General features: G+C 43.2%; 3 protein-coding genes across 4 annotated transcripts; all 3 read right to left on the bottom strand.

Moving 5' to 3' along the window:
• Nucleotides 1-12,025: 12,025 nt before the first annotated feature.
• On the bottom strand, nt 12,026-13,492 carry LOC122004803 (RNA demethylase ALKBH9B-like). Its single transcript, XM_042559633.1, has 4 exons — nt 12,946-13,492; nt 12,780-12,857; nt 12,600-12,684; nt 12,026-12,482 (listed from the first exon to the last, which is right to left on the bottom strand). The coding sequence occupies exons 1-3, from the start codon at nt 13,283-13,285 to the stop codon at nt 12,626-12,628; spliced, it is 477 nt and encodes a 158-aa protein (XP_042415567.1). The 5' UTR covers nt 13,286-13,492; the 3' UTR covers nt 12,026-12,482; nt 12,600-12,625.
• Nucleotides 13,493-14,680: 1,188 nt separating this feature from the next.
• Nucleotides 14,681-15,536, bottom strand: LOC122004802 (nuclear transcription factor Y subunit B-3-like). The gene has a single exon (XM_042559632.1). The coding sequence runs from the start codon at nt 15,516-15,518 to the stop codon at nt 14,949-14,951; it is 570 nt and encodes a 189-aa protein (XP_042415566.1). The 5' UTR covers nt 15,519-15,536; the 3' UTR covers nt 14,681-14,948.
• A 3,341-nt stretch (nt 15,537-18,877) lies between these two features.
• On the bottom strand, nt 18,878-22,251 carry LOC122007194 (beta-xylosidase/alpha-L-arabinofuranosidase 2-like). Of its 2 annotated transcripts, none has more exons than XM_042563005.1 (6): nt 21,417-22,251; nt 21,032-21,319; nt 20,782-20,951; nt 20,611-20,708; nt 20,189-20,525; nt 18,878-19,766 (listed from the first exon to the last, which is right to left on the bottom strand). In XM_042563005.1, the coding sequence occupies exons 1-6, from the start codon at nt 21,849-21,851 to the stop codon at nt 19,064-19,066; spliced, it is 2,031 nt and encodes a 676-aa protein (XP_042418939.1). In that variant the 5' UTR covers nt 21,852-22,251; the 3' UTR covers nt 18,878-19,063. The 2 variants fall into 2 exon arrangements, with proteins under 2 accessions (XP_042418939.1, XP_042418937.1); XM_042563003.1 differs by having other exon boundaries at nt 18,878-20,061; nt 20,175-20,525; nt 21,417-22,243.
• Between the last annotated feature and the right edge of the window lie 346 nt (nt 22,252-22,597).

Here is a 22,597-nt window from a genome sequence, read left to right as displayed (position 1 = left end):
TTTATAAAAGAATAATACTTTGTCAAATAATATTCAATTGAAAATTTGAATTAATAAGTAATTAATTTACATATTATTTCTATTATTTTTTAAAAAATTGCTATAACCTACAAATATGCTAAATTCATTATTAAATAACAATGTGTATATATTTATTAAAATTAAAAGTTTAAGAACGATTATTTATTTTTTATTTGAACAAAATTGTGAAGTCAAATTGCTCCTTTACATAGTCAGCCGGTTCACTTCGGGTGGTCCGACTCTTCATCTTCAACTGTTCGATGTTTATCCAACGGCTATGCATGTCAACCCAACGACGTTTTCTGCTCAGGCGGCTAATGCGATCATCTCTGTAGAAGATCCGCATCTCTGCGATCGAAGGGGAAAGCAAAGCCGGGACTGCGAGCAGCGACCGCCATGGTTTTGGTCTCTCGTCTCCTCTCACGATCCCTTCCGTCTCCTGAAACCTAATCGATGTCGTTTGAAATAGTATTCGATGTTGTCCGAAAATTGATAAGATAGATACTGAGGATGTGGCGCTTCCGTTGACCTCCTGTGGACTTCTCTCCGATCTACAATACAAGTGACGTCAATGTCAAGTCAGGGAAGGGATCCCGACGATGACCTACGCTCAAGTTAGTCTCCGACAAGGAAGAAGAAGCAAAGAGCAGAGTAACAAGAATACTGTAGCTCAACAGTAACTATCGCATATCTTCGCCGATACTTGTGCTTTTTTTTATAGAGCTCCTGTATTTCAAAGACGGACACGTGTCTCAAAGCGTTTTCTGAAAAGACCTGTCAGTAAAGTGTCCCTGACACAGTAACTTAACGGGCCGAGCATATCTTTGACGGAACAGTGGAAGCTTCCGTCATACGATTCTCTGTCTAACCATATCGTCTGTCAACGACACTAGCTCTCAAAAGGATGTCAAAAGATAGTCTACTGTGTCTGTTGCTCGACCGAGCAGAATAGCCGCTCGATCGAAATTTTACTGTCCGCGTATCCTGTTGTTGGGTCGAGCGGGATAGTTGCTCGGTCGGAAGTCTACTGTCCGCGTGGTCTGTTGCTGGGCCCAGCGGGATAGCTGCTCGACCGGAAGTCTACTGTCTGCGTGCTCGATCGGCTAACGTCGAGTCTGCTGCTAGGCCAAGCAGAAGAACCGTTCGGCTCGGTTTCTGCATACTGCTCACTTGAGCGTCCTCTTATTTGAGCATCGAGTGCTCGGCTCATGGCCGAGTCAAAGATGATATCCGATCGGTAAATGACTTTTAAGTGTTGACCGTCTTGATTTTGACCTCCTTTAATCTTCACCGTGACAGTAGGATAGGACTCCTCATTATCACCGCATCAATATTCAAATCCGGTAGAACCGGCGGATCTAGTCCAATTTTATCCAGAGAAGCTATATCTGAATACCTTTGCTCCCGTTTGTTATTATTTACGTGATTCTGGTGTTTGGGGTTTGATCTTTCGAGGTCTAGGAGCCCTAGTTGTACAGTGTACCAGACGTATCGCATAGTCCTTGATTTTGATCTATTTGTATTGTAAGTTCGTGCCTTCGTGGTTGGATCAATAGCGCTTCTGCATTCCTGTCTTTGTTGCGCTAATGTTGCTGAATTTTTTTGCATAACGTTCAAAATTTACGTTCTTTACGACTTTTGCATGATCTAGTCTGATAGATCGATGTTTTTAGAATAATTGAGAATGCTAAGTAGATTTGTGTGCTAATTAGGTGTAAAGGTATGAAAGGAAGGGCTGTAGAAAGAGATCAAAGAAGACTTTTGTTAATGCAATTAAAAGTAATTTAAAATATTTGAATGGTACCAGTGATATAACTTGCATAAATTTTAGCTTTGGAATATATATGATCTATATAGATGACACAAAATAGGCTGGCACGAAGATGATGACGACTAAATTGAAGATATGATTCTGCACTAGTACTTTGTAAACCTAGAGGAATATTGGCCTTGCTAAAAAGAATGAGATAGGAGAGCTCTAGTCTTTGAAGATGAGAATTGATACCATGTTGTAAGGGCATACAACCAAAATGATATGTTTTAATAATTGATTTATTAACTTCCTCAGGAGACTTGCTGGATGCAGATACAATCAAAAATATTTTTAAAATGGTTTGACTGTAGCTTAATTCTTTTAAAAGTTGAAAGGCATATAGATGAAAGATTTTATTATTGCATGATATATGAACCACACATTTGCAAAAACAATTGAAAATTAGATACAAACTTGCCTCTTACCATGATTGATTAGGGGCTGTTAACTAGCCTTATCTTGAATATATCTATTTCAAGTATTTATCATACGAAATTGATAATCTGTGTGCTGTAATTTTGTCAGAATTTCTTTTTGAGTGTAAAGATAATTTTCATTTTAATTGATGTCTCTTGGTACTTGTTGCTCATGATCAAATGTTTGTGTTGGGAGAGATTTTGAAGAGCATCTTTTACGAGATGAAGAACAAATTTGATGTTACCCTTTGGAAATAAAATATCACAATTGATCCTGATGATCCAGCTGCTGTCTCCCAGTATGCTAAAGCAATCAAAACTATTAAGGGAAAAGTAAGTATTTTTCTTTTGAAAAGCTATTATGTGTATACCAATTCAATGCTCCTTTGAGTGCATTAATTTCCAGTTTTACCTTTTAAAATAATTGCATGGTATGCTGTATTTGATTCACAAGTTTTGGAACTCATTGAACCTTTATTCATTCATACTAGGGTTGCTTAATTCGATCTCATATAATTTTGTTCTACACCAACTGAAAGAACACTACTGATCTCATCCGAAAGCGATGAAGGCAGTTAACTGGGAACACGACTCTGCTATTGATCAAATGGAGACTCCGCGTTGTCCACTAACACAAGGAACATTAGCATCGGGTCAGGGAAGGGGTCCTCGGTATTGGTTTTCCGACATTCAAGTCAATGATCGATTTGTAGAGAGAAATAGTGAAAGTGAACCGTAGCAAAGAGCGTGTAAAATTATAGAGTATAGCATACTTTCGCCTATAGAAGGAGATCACTTTTTATAGTGTCACTATTGATTTTAAGCACACGTCTCAAAGCATTTGCACACTTTTCAAAGTATTTCTAAGAAATGATAGGTCATAAAGTGATTCCAACACCTTTCTTTAAAAGGGCATGCAAATCTCTGTGATTGGGTAGGCGAGAAGCTTCTAAAGTGCAACTTGCTTGCAGGATATTCTTTGTTCTTTACAGCACAAACTTCTAAAAAAAAAAAAATACAAAACCACATATTCGTGGGGCTCGCGTTAGGCCGACCGGCCATCCCTTGGGGGTGACTGCTATTTCGGCCTCACGGCTTGCCTTTAACGACTCAGTTCCCACTCGGCCACTTACTTGATCGTAAAGGAACAACGTGTCCAATCAGCACACATCCCCGGTCGGCTGAGGTCGTCGGTCGATTAGCCATGAGGATGGCTTCCTTGCCCTGGGTCTGTTAGTATTAGCCCTAACACCAATTATGAGATGATTGTAAAGAGCTTTTTTTTTTTATCATATTTCATTATTAATAAAAATAAACTTGGTTATTATATTTATTTCAATTCAGTGCCGAATGAATAAGTATAATAATGTCCTAGAGTACGAGGTTCTAATCTATAACATATCAATTAGTTGAATTGATAGTGAGATATTGTAGATATACATAGAACACTACTCTTAGCTATTCCTAATCAAACATTAATATGCAAGGATAATATTAATGCGTTAAGACTAGCATGTAGGTCAACGGATGACTTAATCTCACAAGTCATGGATATGAGATATCATGTTGACACATGAGTATATATTAGAGAATATATACTGAATGACCCGCCATGAGAATGTTTCATGAATCGTTATATGAGTGTCATAAACATTCTCATGTGACTATTGGTACGAATAATCCTTAGACCTGAAGTTACTATGGCTCGCTACATAAGGTGTTGGTGCGGTTAGCACTAACGGTCTAACTCAGGTTTTGATGAATGACAAATTAGGTTAAGTTAGTCGTGTTGTTGATTTAACACTCTGATCGAGTGTTCAGGAGAAGTCCAGACAGGTCGACGGGCTGACTGGATGTCTGGCACGAAGCCCAGCTAGGTCGACAGGCTGACCGGATAGCTGGAACGAAGTCCAAATGGATCGACGGGCTGACCGGACATTTGGCACGAAGTCCAGCTAGGTCGACGGGCCGACTGGATAGCTGGCATGAAGTCTAGACAGGTCGACGGGCTGACCGGATGTCTGGCAAGAGGTAAGTAAAGGTAAGTCACTGGAGGAGAGTGACTGTGAGGACGCGCCCCGGTTAAGGGACAATAGGCGTCGGTCCAGCTTAGGTCCATTTTGGATCCCTAAATTGAGATTTTGATTAGATTCTGGTCTCAGAAAGACAAGACCTAAATTATAAATCTATATAAACTATTTATGCATATATTTTTATAACTCTATGTTGTAGATACAAATGTATAGCTTCGAATTCTGCACGCGTAGCAACTGACAGAGCTTGATTCTGAGTTCGAAGTCAAAAGTTATGGCCCTCGGAAGATTACTGTGTCAGACAAGTAGTTGGACGCGCCTGGGATCAGCCAGATTCGAACTCTCCTCATCTGATCCAAATTTTTGGGATCTGATAAGCTCTGGAGACTCCTCCAAAGGACTATAAAAGGATGGGTTGAGCAAGCTTCAAATATAGAACCCTCATACGTGCTTCAACGTATCCAAACGACTTTCCGACTGCTCTGGGCTCCTGCTACGAAGCTACTGCGCTCGACGACTGCTCCGAGGAGTTTCGATCACGCCTGACAGACAGACATCAACACGAAGTGTTTCATGAAGTGTTTCACGAAGTGCTCTGATTGATAAGAGAATGACACGATTTATGCCTTATTAATCAATCTAGATATCAAGGATAGAAGGACCAAGTTATACAAGATAATAGCCACGGAAAGGTTAAGTCGGACCTCGACATTCTCATCACTTGGGTAGCAATGATGCATTGCTAGATGTCACTCATTGTTTATGTATCTAAAATGTTAATTTGGATACATTGCCAATGTTACGAGAATCTATTGAGTCATACATAAAGAACAAATTGATTTGAAGATGAGTTCATATGATGGATCATTGGATTAAATCTAATCTAAATTAGACTCGTTGAATTAGACTCAATCCAATATTGGATTGAGTCTAATTCAAATTAGATTCATGAAGTCAATTTGGATTGATGTTCATGGAGTTAATTTGGATTGATGAGGTCAAATGAGTTAGACTCATTGGGTGAACTCGAATTCACCAAGGAAGGAGAAAGATCAATTTTGAATTGATCATGTAAAAGAAGATGAAAAGGCTTTTCATAGAAGACATCAAAGGCTCTTCATGAAAAATGACTAAAAGTCATTTGTGAAGGAAGAACAAAAGGCAAAAGGGACTTTTGGTATTCCATTAGGGGTACAAAAGGTAAATTTTGGCCAATGAAGAAGGGTGTTCATTTGGTCTTCTTCTCATCTTCCTCTCTTCTTTTTTCTTCCACTGAACCACCTTGCTTGGTTACTAGCACAACGTTAGGTGGTTTTCTTCTCCAATCCTTGAGTTCGTGAGACGGATGAGAAGCTTATTCGTGTGGATATCGTTAGAGGCACGAACGTGTGATCGTGCTAAGATCCTAGCTGTTGGGAGATCGAGTGCACGCATCGAAGGTATAACTCCCAACATCATGTAGAAGCTTAGTATATGGTTTCCTTTCGCATGGATCTTCTGGAGGAACTAGATGTTTTCTGCTGCGCTTTCGCGTGTTTAGCGCCCTAGTTCCTTACAAGGTCAAGACATAAAATCTGACCGAGCGGAGGGGGGGGGGGGGGGGCGGGGGGCAGTCTTCCCCATTTTGATCCATTTTGTGGGAATCCACCTTTATCGTCGCATCAAACACTATCAAGGATGTTTTGACTCATGAACTACACCAGTACAACTTTTAATATTATCTGTGTTAACGAAGTCCATAATCGCCATTGATCATGTCCGAAAATGGTGAAGAAGGCTAGCTGAGGATGTGGCTTCTCGGTTGACCGTGTGAAGACTCCGTTCCGATCTGTAACACAAGAAACGTCAGTGCCGGACCAGGGAAGGAGCCCCCGTCGTTGGCCCTCTGACGCTCAAGTCAGTCACCAAAACAGTCAAAAGACGACAGAGCAATCTAGTAGCAATGAGAGCATAAGCACAAATAACCTGTATCACGTACCTCCACCGGTACATGAACCCCCTTTATATAGTACTACAGTAGGCGACGTGCACACTTCTCAAGATGCGGGCACGTTTTCCCAACTATCTTATGAAAAGACCTGTCAGAAAAGTGTCTCTGACATCACACCTTAACAGGGCATGTAAATCCCATATATGACAGTAGAAGCTTCCGTCGTACGATTTGTCTGTTAACCATGTCTTGTTGTCAACGACATTATCTCCCAGGTGTTGGTGCGGTTAGCACTAACGATTTAACGCAGGTTTTGATGAATGACAAATCAGGTTAAGTTAGTCTTGTTGTTGTCTGACACTTTGATCCAGTGTGCAGGAGAAGTCCAGACAGGTCGACGAGCTGACCGGATGTCTGGCACGAAGTCCAACTAGGTCGACGGGCTGACCGGATAGCTGGCAAGAAGTCCAAGCGGGTCGACGGGCTGACCGGACGCTTGGCGAGAAGTCCAGCTAGGTCGACGGGCTAACCGGATAGCTGGCGAGAAGTCCAAGCGGGTCGACGGGCTGTCCGGACGCTTGGCGAGAAGTCCAGCTAGGTCGACGGGCTGACCGGATAGCTGGCAAGAAGTCCAGACGGGTCGAAGGGCTGACCGGACGTCTGGCAGGTAAGTAAGGTGAGTCACTGGAGGGGAGTGACTGCGAGGACGCGTTCCCGGGAAGGGAACATTAGGCGTCGATCCAGCTTAGATCCATTTCGGATATCTAAGTCGAGATCGTGACTAGATTCCGGTCTCGGAAAGACGGAATCTAAGTCATACTTTTTCATGTCAAACTCATGAACTGTGCTAACACTTTGTTTTGCAGGAAATTTATTATACTTGCCTCGGACTAACCTTGTCTTGCAGGAGAAGGACCTGTTCTGGAGAAAGGTGGTCCGGGCGCCCTGAGGGGATCCGGGCGCCCGGGAGGCAAGTTTTATCCCGATTGCGCGTCGCCACGTGGAGCTCACTGGTTGGACCTGCCACGTCTCACCAGGGCGCCTGGAAGGGATCCGGGGCGCCCTGAGCTTCATATAAAAGAAGGGGTATGGGTAGAGCTTCAATAAGAACTTAGAATCCAAGATCTGCTGCTCTGTGCTCTTGCGACGCCACGAAAAGCTCTCCGACTCATTGCTGATTTTGTTTTAATTCTATTGTCGGTATTTTCTTTATCTGTCAATTCTTGTACTTAACTTTGTAATATTCGAATTGATAGTGATTGCCCAACGAAAGTACTCACGGAGTACGGGCCTTCGAGTAGGAGTTGTCACAGGCTCCGAACGAAGTAAAAAACACTGTGTTCATTTACTTTTCCGCTGCGTATTTTTACTCGATATTTTCGAATCGATATTCACCCCCCCTCTATCGAATCTAACGGTCCTACACCAGGGGGATATTACGAGATATGAGAGGGTCCCACTACTTGGTCGAGCGGATGTGCCACTCGGCTGAGATTCCCCACCTGGTCGATCTCAGCTTCTCTTCTCCGTAGGATCTCGGTTCGGTAGATTGTTTCTTGCCCGACCGGACATATGCTCTGGTCGGCATAGCATTCGCTTGGTCAGTTGTGAGCATCTGATGTTTTTTTCGCAGTGACCCTAGCCGGACGAGCGATCTACTCCGATGAGCCTCTTGGCTGATCGGACCCTTCAGGCCCGATTGACAGTTGACATCGACTTTCGCTCGGTCCATTTTTGGTGAGCTCGTTGATTCCCTAACGTTGATCATCCTGACTGTGACCTCCACGTTAACTACTGTCTCTGCTTTTGACCCACGCTTGGTGGGCCCTCTTTATTCCCGCATCAGCCATAATCTGTAATGCAAGACATGACAATTTCTCTGTTAATCACCATGTCGTTTGGTTGATGCTTCACTGCTAGCAAAATGTGACAATCAGTGGTACTTTCTTTCTGATGAATGCTAATTTCTTGCTTTATTTCATTCAATCAACTAGATGTTATCAAAAAATTTATAAACCAAAAGTTTTTGCTAGATTAGCACTTGTGGTTTCATCACCTCTTTTATGAACGCTTATGTGTAACATTACTATTTCAGTTTATCTGATGTTAGTGAATCATTCCTTATCAACACAAGTACAAAACAATTTGTTTCCTCAGGAGAGGCCTTACCGACGATCTCAGTACCGAAGCTTTGATGTTGGGATCAAAATGCCACTCCTTAGGCCGGACAAGTAAGAACATGCCCTGCTTTTAGCTGAATTTCATAAAATTAACAAAATTAAGTGCACTAATTTCATTTGTTGCAGCTTATGATGCTTTTCATTATATTTTCGACAATATTTGTGTTACCTTGATTTTCTGAAAATTGGATCAGACTGGGGAATTAAGAAGGAGGACCTTCCGAAGTATGAAGAACAGTTGGAACACCAAATTGCTAAGGAGGATCTGAAAGGCCTGAAGAAAAAAAATGCAATCTATTACTATGGAAACTCAGCTCAAAAGGTCCGAATGCTCCCTCACTTGAATCTTTTTTATTTTTTCAGTGAACCATTAATACTTGTTTGTTTGTAGATCCCTATCACACCCTTTAAACTAGGTCGTAAATAAATTGGCCATTCGTAAATAAGTTTGTTGTTCGATAATTTATTTATATTCGTTAAAAAAATTAAGTTAATTTTGAATTAATAGTTTGACGGTTTGACCTATCTGAGACTCAATTATGTTCCGTTATCGAATAAATTTGAATATAAAAAATTTGACTGGGCTGCGGGCTCGTTTGCCCTACTTTCGACCGCCAATCACGTAACGTGCCGTTGTCGCCCAACTAATCGACGACTGTCAATGCGGCGTGTCTCCATCTCCAACCAACCACAGGTCCACAGTGTTCACAGACAGCCACCTGTCCGAAGTCTCCAAGGATAATCACACGATAAAAAAGGAATTATTTTGATTTTAAAAAAGGGAAAATTAAGGCTGAAACGTTGGTGAAATCGACACGATAATACGCATGTCTGAGCGGGGAGGACGGATTTTCGGTGGCATGGTGGTAATAAGATGCAAGTGTAAGGGCCTTTTCTATCACAGTAAGCCCACTATCGCTTCCCGCCCAAACTTCCACTTTATGACATTCGTACCCCTCGCTCGTTTACCTATAAATACCACGTCGGAGTTGTTCTACGTTTGCCACAATCGATAGCTGGTTAGCTACTTAGCTACCTAACAAGGTATTAAGAAATGGCGTCATCTTCTAGAAGGTCCGCTGGATCGGTTCTTCCATTCCAGCGATCGGTGTCGCCGGCAGGAGGCCGCGCGGGATTCGCGTCGTCGTCGACCAGCCTCTCTGCTCGCTCTCCACCACCAGCGCGTCCGCGTGGCCGCTGCCGGATCTGTGCTCTCTGCTACCTCAGTCCGCTTGTCCTCCCTCGACCGATCTGCGTCTCCCGCCGGCTCCCTGGCTGCGGCGGCCGGCGACCGATCTGCGCCTGCTTGGCGCACCTGCCTCTGCTCCCCCTCCACCCACCCCGGATCCTCGCTGCCACCTCCAGAAGGGGCTCGCCTCCTCCGCCGCTGCTTCGCCGTCGAATAGGCTCAACGCGATGAGGTCGGCGATGGCGAACTCGCTGGTCCGGATCGGGGCGGTGGAGGGCGAGTGGGTGAACCGCGCCCTCATCCGCCCCTCCTCCCACCAGCAGCGGGGGCGGACCGCCTTCCAACCCCGCCCCAGCCGCCTCTCGCGGATGTCCAATGCACAAAATGCCTAAATCTCCGCCGTCCGATCCGCCGATCTAGAATCAGGTTCGTTGAGAAACTTCGAGAAACACTTTTTCACTCTTCTCCCAGCCAACATTGCCGGTTCCGACGGCGACCGTCGGAGGCCAATTCGGAGCATTTTTATCCCTTTGTTGGCATTTTTTTTTTGTACAAAAAAGGGCAGGGGAAACGGATCTGGAATTGATCCGGCGAAGTGACCTGAACCGTCGGCTCTGTACATAATCTCAGATGACCGGCGTCGATGCTTCGCCGATAGAACAAACACCGGAATATGAACTGACATAAACGCTCCCGATAAAAGAAATCAAAACTCATTAAAATTCATTCAAAATTAATCATCGGGAACTAATTAATTGATGAACATTTAATCGGATAATGATATGTTTGTGGTTGTTCGCTGCAGTGATCGGAGCAAAAACGCCGTCAGCTTCGTTATATTCCCGTTATGCTTCCTCTTCGGAATCCGTCGCCGTTGCCCCATCTGTTTACGCGTCGTTTCCGTTGTGCTTTTCTGCGTGACGTCATTATGCAGGTAAAATAATCTTTTCCTCTGACCTTTATTCTTCTATTTAATTTTTTTTTAAAATATTTTATTTAATATAGACATGGTTATAGGGGAGCGGATCTTCTGGACCAGGAATTTCTGATCCCTCCCTGGACCACACAGGTGGTATAAAACTCTCCCCCACGTGCAAAGCACATGCACGCCAACGCCCAAAAGAACCCTAGCCTCTTCCAACTTCAGCGTCGCCTCCCTCGACGGATCGAAGCGCCTCTGCCACATCCGCGGCAAGATGCACAAGAAGGTCTGGATCGCTGCCGGGGACATCATCCTCATCGGTCTCCGAGACTACCAAGACGACAAGGCGGACATCATCTTCAAGTATATGCCTGACGAGGCCCGTCTCCTTAAGGCCTACGATGAGCTCCCTGAGAACATCCGCCTCAACGAGGGCATTGGAGGGCTCGACGAGGAGGACGAGGCCGGTGCCGATGACTACATCGAGTTCGAGGATGAAGAAATCGACAAGATCTAAGGTAGTAGGATTTTCAGAAGATGATGATTCAGAGGAGATCAGAAGGTCTTGGATGGTGAAGAGGAAGAAGGATTTTCAAAAGATGGAGAAGGTTCACGGTCGGCTGGTCAATATTCTCGAGGGGCTCGGGCTCCACGCCGGAGTTTTCAGCCCCGCCGAGCAGAAACAGATCGTGGATTGCATCTATGTCCTCCAGAAGAAAGGCCGGAACGGTGAGCTCAGAGGTATGGATCACCATTTCATCTTACCTTTATTCCTGCATTTTGATAATAACTGGCGTTGTTCATAAGGTTAACTGGTATGTTTGTTCAGAACGAACGTATTCGGAGCTGAGGAAATGGTCAAGTTCGGATAACAATTCAGTTCGGTTGCTGCTACAATTACGCAGTGGTAATTTTACAGCTCTTGTAACTTGTAGTTATTTTACTGTCCTTTTTTTGTGTGCGTGTTTTGTTTTTGCTAAAGCAACCATTTCTGATTTACAGGACAAGAAGGGCAACTCTCCAGGCATAATTCGCGACGAACAAGTCGATCCCATTCCCCCTTTGCTGAACATCTTTGGATGTTTCGCCCAGATCAAATTCAAGCTTCAAATTTTCTGTTTGATGATTGAAAATAAGCTCTAATACCTTGAGCCGACTAAGAACACTAGTATAGCTGGCAATGTCATGCCTGCTCTGATCATATATTTTTGTGAAAAACTACTGCATGTTTTATTATTCTCGTGATTTTACGCCTTGTTCAAGGACTTCTCGGGAACACGAGCATGTTGTTGTTCAAATTCTTATTTCATCCTCGAATAATTTTGCACTCATCTGTAGTGATACTACATTATGTCATGGAGAATCACCTTTGTGCATCTAAATTTTTGCCTTAAATTGGATGTTCTTCGTGTCCTTGAGTTCATATAAACGAAACATTTGCTTGCACGATGCTGTAGAATTCTGCATTATTCTGAGCAATGCATAATTTCTGTCATTTGTTCAACACACTAACACAATGGCTAAACAACCAAACGCTAAGCTCATAAATTACTTAAGATATTGTTTCAACGATCAACATTACAAAACAAAATCACCATCAATGGCAAGATGCAGTGTTATTGTCAATATTTTTTATAGCTTATACAATGCAAAAAACCTTATCCAATCAATCAGATAAATCTACAAATACATAACACAAGAAAAGAGGAGCTTTGAAGCTCAATCAAGTCCAAAAAGAAAATTGTTCATTGCCGAACAGGCAGTTCCTCTGAGACATCCATGACAATGTTACTTAAACAGACGGAATTCACTTTCACTGTCTAAGTGAACGGGTCGTTTTCTTTGAGTGGCTAGCCGAACCAAAGCCAAGAGGAGGGAAGTCATCCAGATTGAACTGGTTGGGGTTATACTTGAAGGCACAGCGGGCACACAGTGCTTAGCGATTTCAGCTCCATTTCCGTTCAGAATAAGCACAGAGCTGCAAGGATTTCCAAACGATATGGTGAGCATAAACAAATTTACAATCAACAGATGGTTACAGAAAAATGTGGGAAACAAAAACAAAAGAAATATAGCAAATTTCTCAAGTGCATACCCAACAGGTAGAGGTATAGCAGCTAATCAGAAATGGGATCGACTTGTTCGTCGCGAATTATGCCTGGAGAGTTGCCCTTCTTGTCCTGTAAATCAGAAATGGTTGCTTTAGCAAAAACAAAACACGCACACAAAAAAAGGACAGTAAAATAACTACAAATTACAAGAGCTGTAAAATTACCACTGCGTAATTGTAGCAGCAACCGAACTGAATTGTTATCCGAACTTGACCATTTCCTCGGCTCCGAATACGTTCGTTCTGAACAAACATACCAGTTAACCTTATGAACAACGCCAGTTATTATCAAAATGCAGGAATAAAGGTAAGATGAAATGGTGATCCATACCTCTGAGCTCACCGTTCCGGCCTTTCTTCTGGAGGACATAGATGCAATCCACGATCTGTTTCTGCTCGGCGGGGCTGAAAACTCCGGCGTGGAGCCCGAGCCCCTCGAGAATATTGACCAGCCGACCGTGAACCTTCTCCATCTTCTGAAAATCCTTCTTCCTCTTCACCATCCAAGACCTTCTGATCTCCTCTGAATCATCATCTTCTGAAAATCCTACTACCTTAGATCTTGTCGATATCTTCATCCTCGAACTCGATGTAGTCATCGGCACCGGCCTCGTCCTCCTCGTCGAGCCCTCCAATGCCCTCGTTGAGGCGGATGTTCTCAGGGAGCTCATCGTAGGCCTTAAGGAGACGGGCCTCGTCAGGCATATACTTGAAGATGATGTCCGCCTTGTCGTCTTGGTAGTCTCGGAGGCCGATGAGGATGATGTCCCCGGCAGCGATCCAGACCTTCTTGTGCATCTTGCCGCGGATGTGGCAGAGGCGCTTCGATCCGTCGAGGGAGGCGACGCTGAAGTTGGAGGAGGCTAGGGTTCTTTTGGGCGTTGGCGTGCACGTGCTTTGCACGTAGGGGAGAGTTTTATACCACCTGTGTGGTCCAAGGAGGGACCAGGAATTCCTGGTCCAGAAGATCCGCTCCCATGGTTATAGCTACAACAAACTTTAATAAAGAGGAAGAAAATAGAGTCCTTTAAAAAAAATCCGAAATACTTTGGTAAAGGCTAAAAGTATATATAATATTTTAATGACATAGTACTCATTTCAATGTCTCAAAATGAAATGGAAATATCTAAATTTTACCTTCTTTTAGAGATTTTGTTATACTAAGGAGGATATTAAGTAACAAGTATAAATTTGTTGAGAATTGATCTATATTTTATTATAATAAATCTGTCAGGGAAAATTGTAGAATTAATGTACATAATAGAAATTTATTACATAAATCAATTAATTTTCATGCATTAATCCGCTTTTCTAATGATGATTATGATTATGATTCAATTTTATCTAATTTAAACAAGACATTCAGTTTCAATTTATAAAAAATATTCTCATAGTTTTGTATTTGTTTAGAAAAATATATAACTTTTAGAGAATGTAATTGACTAATTGAGAAATAATGACTCTTCTTTCTCAAGACTCTAAAATATTTGTTATAAAATTGAAAAAAAAATTGTATTTATAGAAAAAGTTAATATATAATGTCAACACAACCTTTATAATTTTCATTATTGATATTTTAACGGCAGACAATATTCTAGTGGAATTTTTAAAAAGATTAAAAGGTTATTTTAACTAAAAATATTTAAAAAAATATACTAAATTTAATTTTAAAAAAACTTACTTCAAGTTGGTTCCATGCTTTAGAATCCCAATAATTGAAAGTGGATTCGGAATACTTAAAAAGGCAAAAGCAAAAGGAACCTTGTACGGCCATCAACAATCCACTAACAAAGTAAATTCTACCATTTAATTTATTTTTAATTTAAATAGTTGTATCATAAATGACTTTATTTTAGTGTTTACTTGGCATACGACCCCATAGTAAACAGCATCCCAAACAACTAGGGAAGATAATTTTCTTCAAACCTGTTAGAGTATATATATATATATATATAATATTTAATTTTTTAATAGGTATAAATATTAAAATGGATATTATCCGATTGATATGGAACAGAAAATATAAAATCCGATTTAAATCCAATTTATTATCATAACAACACCTATAAACTCGAGTAGCATTACCATCACAAATTTCTTTTAAAATTATTTTTATTTACTACACCACTCCATTTATTATTATTACTAAACAACCCCATGGCAATTCTTTTTAAATTATTATTATTATTTTCTACGATTTAAATTTTTACAGAATTCTTCAAATTTTAACTATAAATACTATCTGAAAAGCAACAGCCTGGATCAGTGGCACCGATCTCAAAGCGGAATTGAATCGGAGAGGAAACCGAAGAATTGGGGGAAAAGACCTGCCTTTCAATTTCTCCGACGAGCCCATTCGCCGTCCATCCCCGCCGACGGGTACGATTCTCCGGTAAGCCCTAGCCCAGCGGCGTTGTACTTACTGTTGCTGTTGTTGTTATTGTCAGTACTATAGGCAGCCTCCTGGTCCATCGATTGGTCGGCGGAAGGGCGGTGGTGGGCGGCGAGAGCGAGGGTGCGGTCGCCCTCGGCCTCGCGGTAGCGATTGAGGTAGGCCTTGAGGGGGACGACGTAGCTGTCGAAGCCGAGGGTGGACATGGCCCAGAGGAGGTCGTCGCCGTTGATGGTCTTGCGCTTCTCGCGCTGGCACTTGTCGGAGGCCTCGCCGGTGACGAAGCTGATGAACTCCGAAACGCACTCCTGCACCGTCTCCTTCGCCTCCTTCGAGATCTTCGCGTTCGCCGGCAGCGACCGCTTCATGATCCGGCTCACGTTGGCGATCGGCAGGAACCGGTCCTGCTCCTTCGGAGAGCTCGATCCCCCGCCGAGCACGGCGTCCGACTCCGTCTCCGACAGGGCTTCGCCGCCTCCGCCGCCCCGGTGGGCGTTGCGTTTGCCCTTCATCGACCAATTTTAGGGATTTGACGGAGGAATGTGGGGGCGAGGGTTTGGGGTTTTTAAAAGAAACGAGAGGGAACGTGGAACACCCTTTAATCCCCCAATTTTTTTATTTATTTATTTACAAAATTATTTATAATTTAAAAAAAATATTTATTTAAATCTCCGTCCGACCACACCTCAACACAACTCGTGAAATTGGTATCTCTAGAGGCTCATGAGTGACAATTGTCACCCTTTTAGCTTATTTTAAGAGTCTCTAAGAGTTGTATAATGATAAATTGTACGCGAACTTAAACATTAATAAGTCGATTATTTGACCATAAGAAGGAAGTCTATGATGTTTCTATAGAGGAAAGGCAAGGCGAGAGACATATGACAAGGACATGAAACCAAATTGAAGGCATCAAGTGGCGAAGGACAAAAGTTAGATTCCAAATGGGACAACAACACTTTATTCCTTTCTCCACAAAGCCTTTCATTGAGTTTGCATTCCTGAAAAGAGGGAGATTAATTAGGCAAAAGCATTTTAACTAGATTTGATGAGTATCAATAAGCCAAGGAATAAATGACTATCAATTATATATGTAATACCCCTTATTTCAATGTTGATGTATTGACACGGGTGGAGTCAGGTTCATGGCTACTCGGACGGTAGCCGAGGGGCACAATAGGATGAGGAGAATTACGCGGGAGAAAGGAAAAATAGAGAAAAGGAGTAAGGTAGCCCAGGGTGACGACATCGGCATCAACACTTATGTCCTATGTAGCCTGGGGTGATAGTGTCAGCGTCGATCTTAGTAGCACACGGCCTGACATCAACATGGATATATCACTTGAGCTGGTTCCACTATTATGTATTGATTAGTGTTACAATATGTATACACTATCAAATAGTTAGTACAATGTTGTTTTTTATTTTTAGTACTAGTGTAATAGTATTGTAGCGGTTATTTTATAGTTTTTTCTATTGTTTTAAAATGACTTTGATAAAATTTAAACAATTTTCATAGTTGATAATTTTTTTAATATAATATTGTTTAGGATTTAAAATATATGTTTTAGGATTTAAATACAAGTGTGTATATAATACTACTCGGTAGTTGTTAGAATGTGAAAAATCATGTATTTCACTTTAATTAAATTAAATTGTAAACTCTCAATCTTAAATATGTTATAACAAATACAAAGTTGTTTCTATACATTCTAGTAGTTATTAATAGTTGAATAAGAAATATTTTGGGGATAAAACATCTAATGGTGTGTTTTTTTTAGTTTATATATATATAAAATATTCTTTTAATTAAAGTAAAAGGTGAAATCATCACTTTTGTGGCTCTTCAGACAATCTCATATTCTCTGAAAGGGGAAAAATTATAAGGGTACATGTTCTAATATAGTGACCCTATATTTTTTTCATGATTTATATAAGTTGAGATGTCCTTCTATTTTTTTGTCAAATTAACCTGTGTGTATTATGTTAGATTGAAAAAAATTGAAAATCTGGTTAACTTCATTAACTAGTTTTAGGGGTGATTGGTCCGATCCTATAAAATTGTTCTACTAATAATTAGGATAAATTAGAAAATATGCATGATGATAAATCTAGAAGCTCAATATAGTTTGATTACATGTTATATTTAGATTTTTTTATAAATATATTATAATTAGAAATTAAATTATGGGTGTCTCAATTTAAATATTGTATTATTGGTGGCAAAAGGTAAATACGTTCGTCCTCAACGCCCCCGCCAATTCATCCCAGGGTCAACACGAAGAAGATAAATCACGACTGACTATTAACCTTTAAAATAATGACTAATACATAAAAAAAACATTTATCTAGATTTTATCAAAATTTCAACCTCAAATCTCATTAATAGCTCCGGGGGTCTATCACGTTAGATTGGCGGTTGATAGGGTGGTGATGATAACTGTGATGGACTAAATATTTAGTCAACGTTGCATTTGTTAAATTGTCGGAGGGAATCCAACAAAAAGATCCTATTTAGATGATGTCGGAACACCTCTTTGCCATTTTTTCAAAGTGCTTTAAAGTCAAAGACGGCATTTGAGTAAAAGACAAAAGAAAAAAAATCTCATTTTCGAAACAAAACAAGTCTGAAATAACCTGGTCGATATAAAAATTAAAGAATTAAAAAATAGGTAATCGGAAATAGGGATTTAAAGGAGTCCAATCGTCTGTGAGTCGAGCGGCTCGATTAAAATGTGACTCGAGCTCAAAGTTAATTTATTAAAAAAAATAAAAAAATTTAAACTTGATCTCATAATTAAATAATTATATCATTTATTTATATATTAAATCTAATATATTTATTTAATTGATAGATTAATTCGTCTTATTTTAACTCTTCCTGTTTCTACATTAACAACGGAACGAGAATTTTCATCTATGAAATTTGTTAAAACAACACTTCGTAACAAAATGGAAGTTGGTCATCTATATTGAACGGAAGTTTGTTGAAAAAATTGATAATGATATAATAATTAATAAGTTTGATTCTAAGAAGAAATGAGCTGTCAAGAATGTAGAGGAGGTAGGATGATCAGTTGGTCAGATCTAGTATGGATTGTACATGGACGATAGTTGGAGTCGACGACTCCCATAGGGGTTCCCTCATCTGGGATCTCTGGGGAAGAGGATCAAGTTGGCCCTTGCGAATAGTTTGATGCACTATCTCCTTTCAACCCCTTTGAGCGAAATGTGGTAAAAGGAAAGAAAATTCATGGACCGACCTCGTCGTCTCCACCCCGTAAGAAATACAAGATCACCCCAAGGACGCCTTCGGCATCCAGGGGTCACGGACCGACCATATACCCTGTTCAATAAGTGGAACGGATTAGTTGTCCACTCCTCGGTTGGGCAGTAAGGGACGGAGAAGGGCAATCACTCGTTCTTAAAACCAACATTCTTAAGACTAAAAGTCGACCGAAAAAATAGGGAGAGCTCTCCGTTCCTGGTTCTCCTATAGCTGAATTCTCCGGAACCATAAGAATCCTTAGAATGAGATTCTGACTCAGCACAATTTTAATAGCAGTTTTTATTTATGCTTTAATTTTGAATGTATTGAATGTTAGATACAATATTTGTTTATATTTTTGAATTAATTAATTTATTATATCTTACGATCAATCACAAAGAAATTTAAATTTGGACTCCGGTTCAGTCAATATAAATCCAGCCGAGTTCGAATCAAGGCAGACTCAAGCTAACCGAGGCGGTTCAATCAATATAAATCCAGCCGAGTTCGAATCGAGGCAGACTTAAGCTAACCGAGGCGGACTCAAGCTCGGATCGTACCGCCCAAACCGGAAGGAACAATTAATTGATAATAATATAAATCTTGTCTAATAAATCTTGTAATGGTTTTTCCAATCGACGCAAAGAAAAATAAAATTAAAATCCAAATTACAATTTATTTGCACTAGAATAAAACTAGGAAATGACGACTAATATTAAATTCCTATTTCTACTGGAATGAATTAATAATTCCTTATTTTTTTCCTTCTTCAAATTAATTAATTGATCCTTAAATCGTCAGGCTGACGGAGTGCTTTAAGCTCCCCACGTGCAGCACGTGCGCCCCCAGCGCCACCTTCCTCTCGCCGTTCTCGTCCACCAAGCTCATGTCCCGGCAGACCTCCACACTGAACGCCACCTCCGCTGCGCCGCTCGGCTCGACGAACACCTTCTCGAACCCCAGCAGGTGCTTCTTTGGCGCCCCGTGTACTGGCGGCGGCGTCATGAAGAGGAACACCGTGTGGGAGCCGCGCGCCGCGCCGGCGTTGCGCACCTGGAGGCGCAGGTCGAACTTGAGTGGGCCGGCGCCGCATCCGGAGTCCGCCATCGGGACGGAGAGGCAGCGCTGAGAGTGGCAGGCGTGGGTGGCGTCGAGGGGAACGGTGACCAGCTTGGGGGCGGAGATGAGGTGGTGGGTGAAGTTGCTGTAGCTGAGGCCGTCGCCGAACTTGTACACGGTTTCGCCGGTGTAGAACCGGTAGGTCCGTCCGGGGTAGCCGGTGCTGGGGTCCGGCCGCATGCGCATGTCGGTCATGTTGACGGAGTCAGCAAAGGATTCCGGGTACCACGTCACCGGCAGCCGTCCACTTGGATTGAAGAATCCAAATATGACGTCGGCGATGGCGGCGCCGCCGGCCTCGCCGGGGTACCCCACCCAGAGAATGGCGGAGATGTTGTGGTTGCTCTTCGCGAAGGTGATGTCGAAGGGGCCGCCGGACATGATCACGAGAACCACCGGGCCCTTGGCCACTTTGGCCACCTCGGTGATGAGCTCTGTTTGCAGTCCGGGGAGGAGGAGGCTCACCCGGTCGAAGCTCTCCCTCTCTATGGACTGGTCGGCGCCCACGACCAGAATGGTGGCGTCGGCCTTGGAGGCGGCGTCCGTGGCGGCCGCCAACTGGAGGCTGCTGCCTATGCAACCCACGTCGGCGCAACCCGGCGCATACAGGGTGTTCTTGACGTTGGCCGAGAGACCTTGGAGCGGAGTCGTGTACTTGCACGGCGGCCCTGAAACAATCGATTAAAAATCAAATTTTTAATCTTTCACCCCCAAAAAATCGAATTTTTAGCACAGAAAACGATTCCGTCGTTGAAATCGCCGGAGAAAACAGAGCGCGCACCTGCATAGTTGCCGATCATGGTGACGGTGACGTTGGCGTTGGGGCCGATCACCGCCAGCGACTCGACGGCGGTGGCGTCTAGCGGCAGCCGCGCTAAGTCGTTCTTGAGCAGGACGATGCCCTGGCGGGCGGCCTCGCGGGCGAGCTCCTGGTTGGCGGCGGAGCACACGTCGTCACGGCCGAGGTTACCGTACGGGAGCTTCCGGGGATCGCCGTCGAAGAATCTGAGCCGCATCAGCACGGCGAGGTTGTTCCTGATCGCCTTGTCGACGTCCTCCTCCTTCAGGTGCCCGCCCTTGATCGCCGCCAACGTGTGCTCCTTTAAGAAAGTCCCACAGTTGAGATCGAGCCCTGGACAAAACTCCACGTTAATGCCGAAACCCCGAAATCCTCCTCTCAAAATCACCGAAACTCCATTTAAATCTCTAAAATTAACCTGATTTGATCGAGATGGCCGCAGCTTCCTCAGGAGTCTTAGTGTAATGCTGATCATAGTAGAGAACACTCACCGAATCGCAATCCGAAACAATGTATCTGCAAGCATGAGTTCACTGTCAGCTTCATGAACTTGAATTGGAGAAGGGAAGAAGACGAAGAAGAGAGAGACCCATTGAGTTTCCAGTCTCCTCTGATGGTGCCGGCGAGGAGGTCAGGGTCGGCACAAGTAGGTTTTCCATTGACTTGGTTGTAGGAGCACATCACACTCGCCACATTGCCGTCGATCACACAGCTCTTGAAGGGGGGCTGGAAGGTGTCATCCATGTCCTGCTTCGTCACCTACAAAAACAACCCCAAAGAGTTTCAGTCACAGCCCAATAGATCGGATCACAAACCTTGAGCTTGCAGTTATCTATTACCTTAGCATCGAAGGTGTATCGTTGGATGCCTTTCCAGTTATCGACATCGTAGGCAGTGTAGTGCTTGCAACAAGCAGCGACCTTGAGCTTTTCGGGGTCTTCGTCGTCGGTCTCCTGCAAACCCTTCACATAGCCAGCGGCATACTTACTAGCCAGGAAAGGGTCCTCCCCGGGGGTCTCCTGCCCTCTCCCCCACCGAGGGTCTCTGAAAATGTTGATGTTCGGACTCCAAAACGTCAGCCCTGCATGACCTAGATTGTGCATTGCCCTCGCCTCGGTCGACACCACCTGAGAAAGAAACAAATTGTTTGCAAGACGCGATCTTGCGGATGTTTGTCGGCGGAAGTTGTACTTGGGATTTAGCGGCATTGGGTAAAAATGTCACCTTTCCGATGGCTTCGAAGAGGGAGGCGTTGAAGGAGGCGGCGGTGAGGATGACTTGGGGGAAGCTGGTGGCGCCGGGGATCAAGTGGGAGAAAAACGTGGCCGGACCGACGTCGGAGACGCCGTGGAGGGCCTCGGACCACCACCCGTATTTCGGGATCCCGAGCCGCGGCACCGCCGTCGCATTGTTCACCAGGTTCCCGATCTTCTCCTTCAGCGTGAGGCGGGGCAGCAGATCCTCGACCCGCTCGTGCACTGAGAGCGATGCGTTGCAGAAGGGGAAGCCGGCGAGGGTGGCGTTCGCCGCCACGTCGCAGGCGAAGAACGGACCGGCGGTTACGTCCGCGGCCGCGCAGACATTGGGCCGCAGGGCGCCCAGCAAGCACAGCGCCGCCAGGAGCAGATCCAAAAGGTGCGATTTTGACCGCTCCCCCATCTCCCTCCTCCTCCTCCTCCTCCTCCCACAAGCAGCGGCGGCGGCTAGGTCACGAGCTCACTCTCCGCACAGACACAGAGCGCGTGAATACTTTGGATGGCGAAAGGGGACTTCGGTACGCTTCCCTACTCCGCCATTACCGCAGATTAACACAGTGGTTACTGCCACACTAACCAAACCTTCGCTGCAATTATCCAACAAAAATCTCGCCTTTATAAGAAAGGGCGCAGATCGGACGCAGCGAGGATTTCGGTGTCATGGATGGCGACGCGGATGATTCGATCGGATTAACAGGGAGAGATAAAGCTTCGACTTTATCTCAAACTCTTGTTCCACCGCGCTGCAATTGTTAATTGGCCGATTGAGTCGGATAAAAATTCCCCCTTTTTTTTTTTTTGACTCGAATCACAAAAAACTACACGGATCTTCGCGATCGGTGAGAAAAGGAAGACCAAATCGAGGACGGACGAAATGGCAAGGCAAGGCGTGAGAATAGAGAATTATGATCCAGAGTGGAGTAGCCGCCATGTAAATTGGGAGAAAGATACCGAAATGGTTGTTTCTGAACTAACTAAATTTTAAGAATGGGAGTTGAGGGGAAGGAACATGTGATTACTAAGTAATTAATTGAATAAAGATGATTAACAATTAATTAATTTATGGATGGACATTTTTGATATAAAGATGATTAAGTGTAAATATTTTGATATAACAATATTTTACATGTAATAATTTAAATAAAGTTA

This window comes from Zingiber officinale, chromosome 7B (assembly GCF_018446385.1).
Source record: "Zingiber officinale cultivar Zhangliang chromosome 7B, Zo_v1.1, whole genome shotgun sequence".
Classification (NCBI taxonomy): Eukaryota; Viridiplantae; Streptophyta; class Magnoliopsida; order Zingiberales; family Zingiberaceae; genus Zingiber; species Zingiber officinale.
Note: the sequence above shows the minus strand (reverse complement) of the source record. Positions and strands in the feature narration are given on the sequence as shown.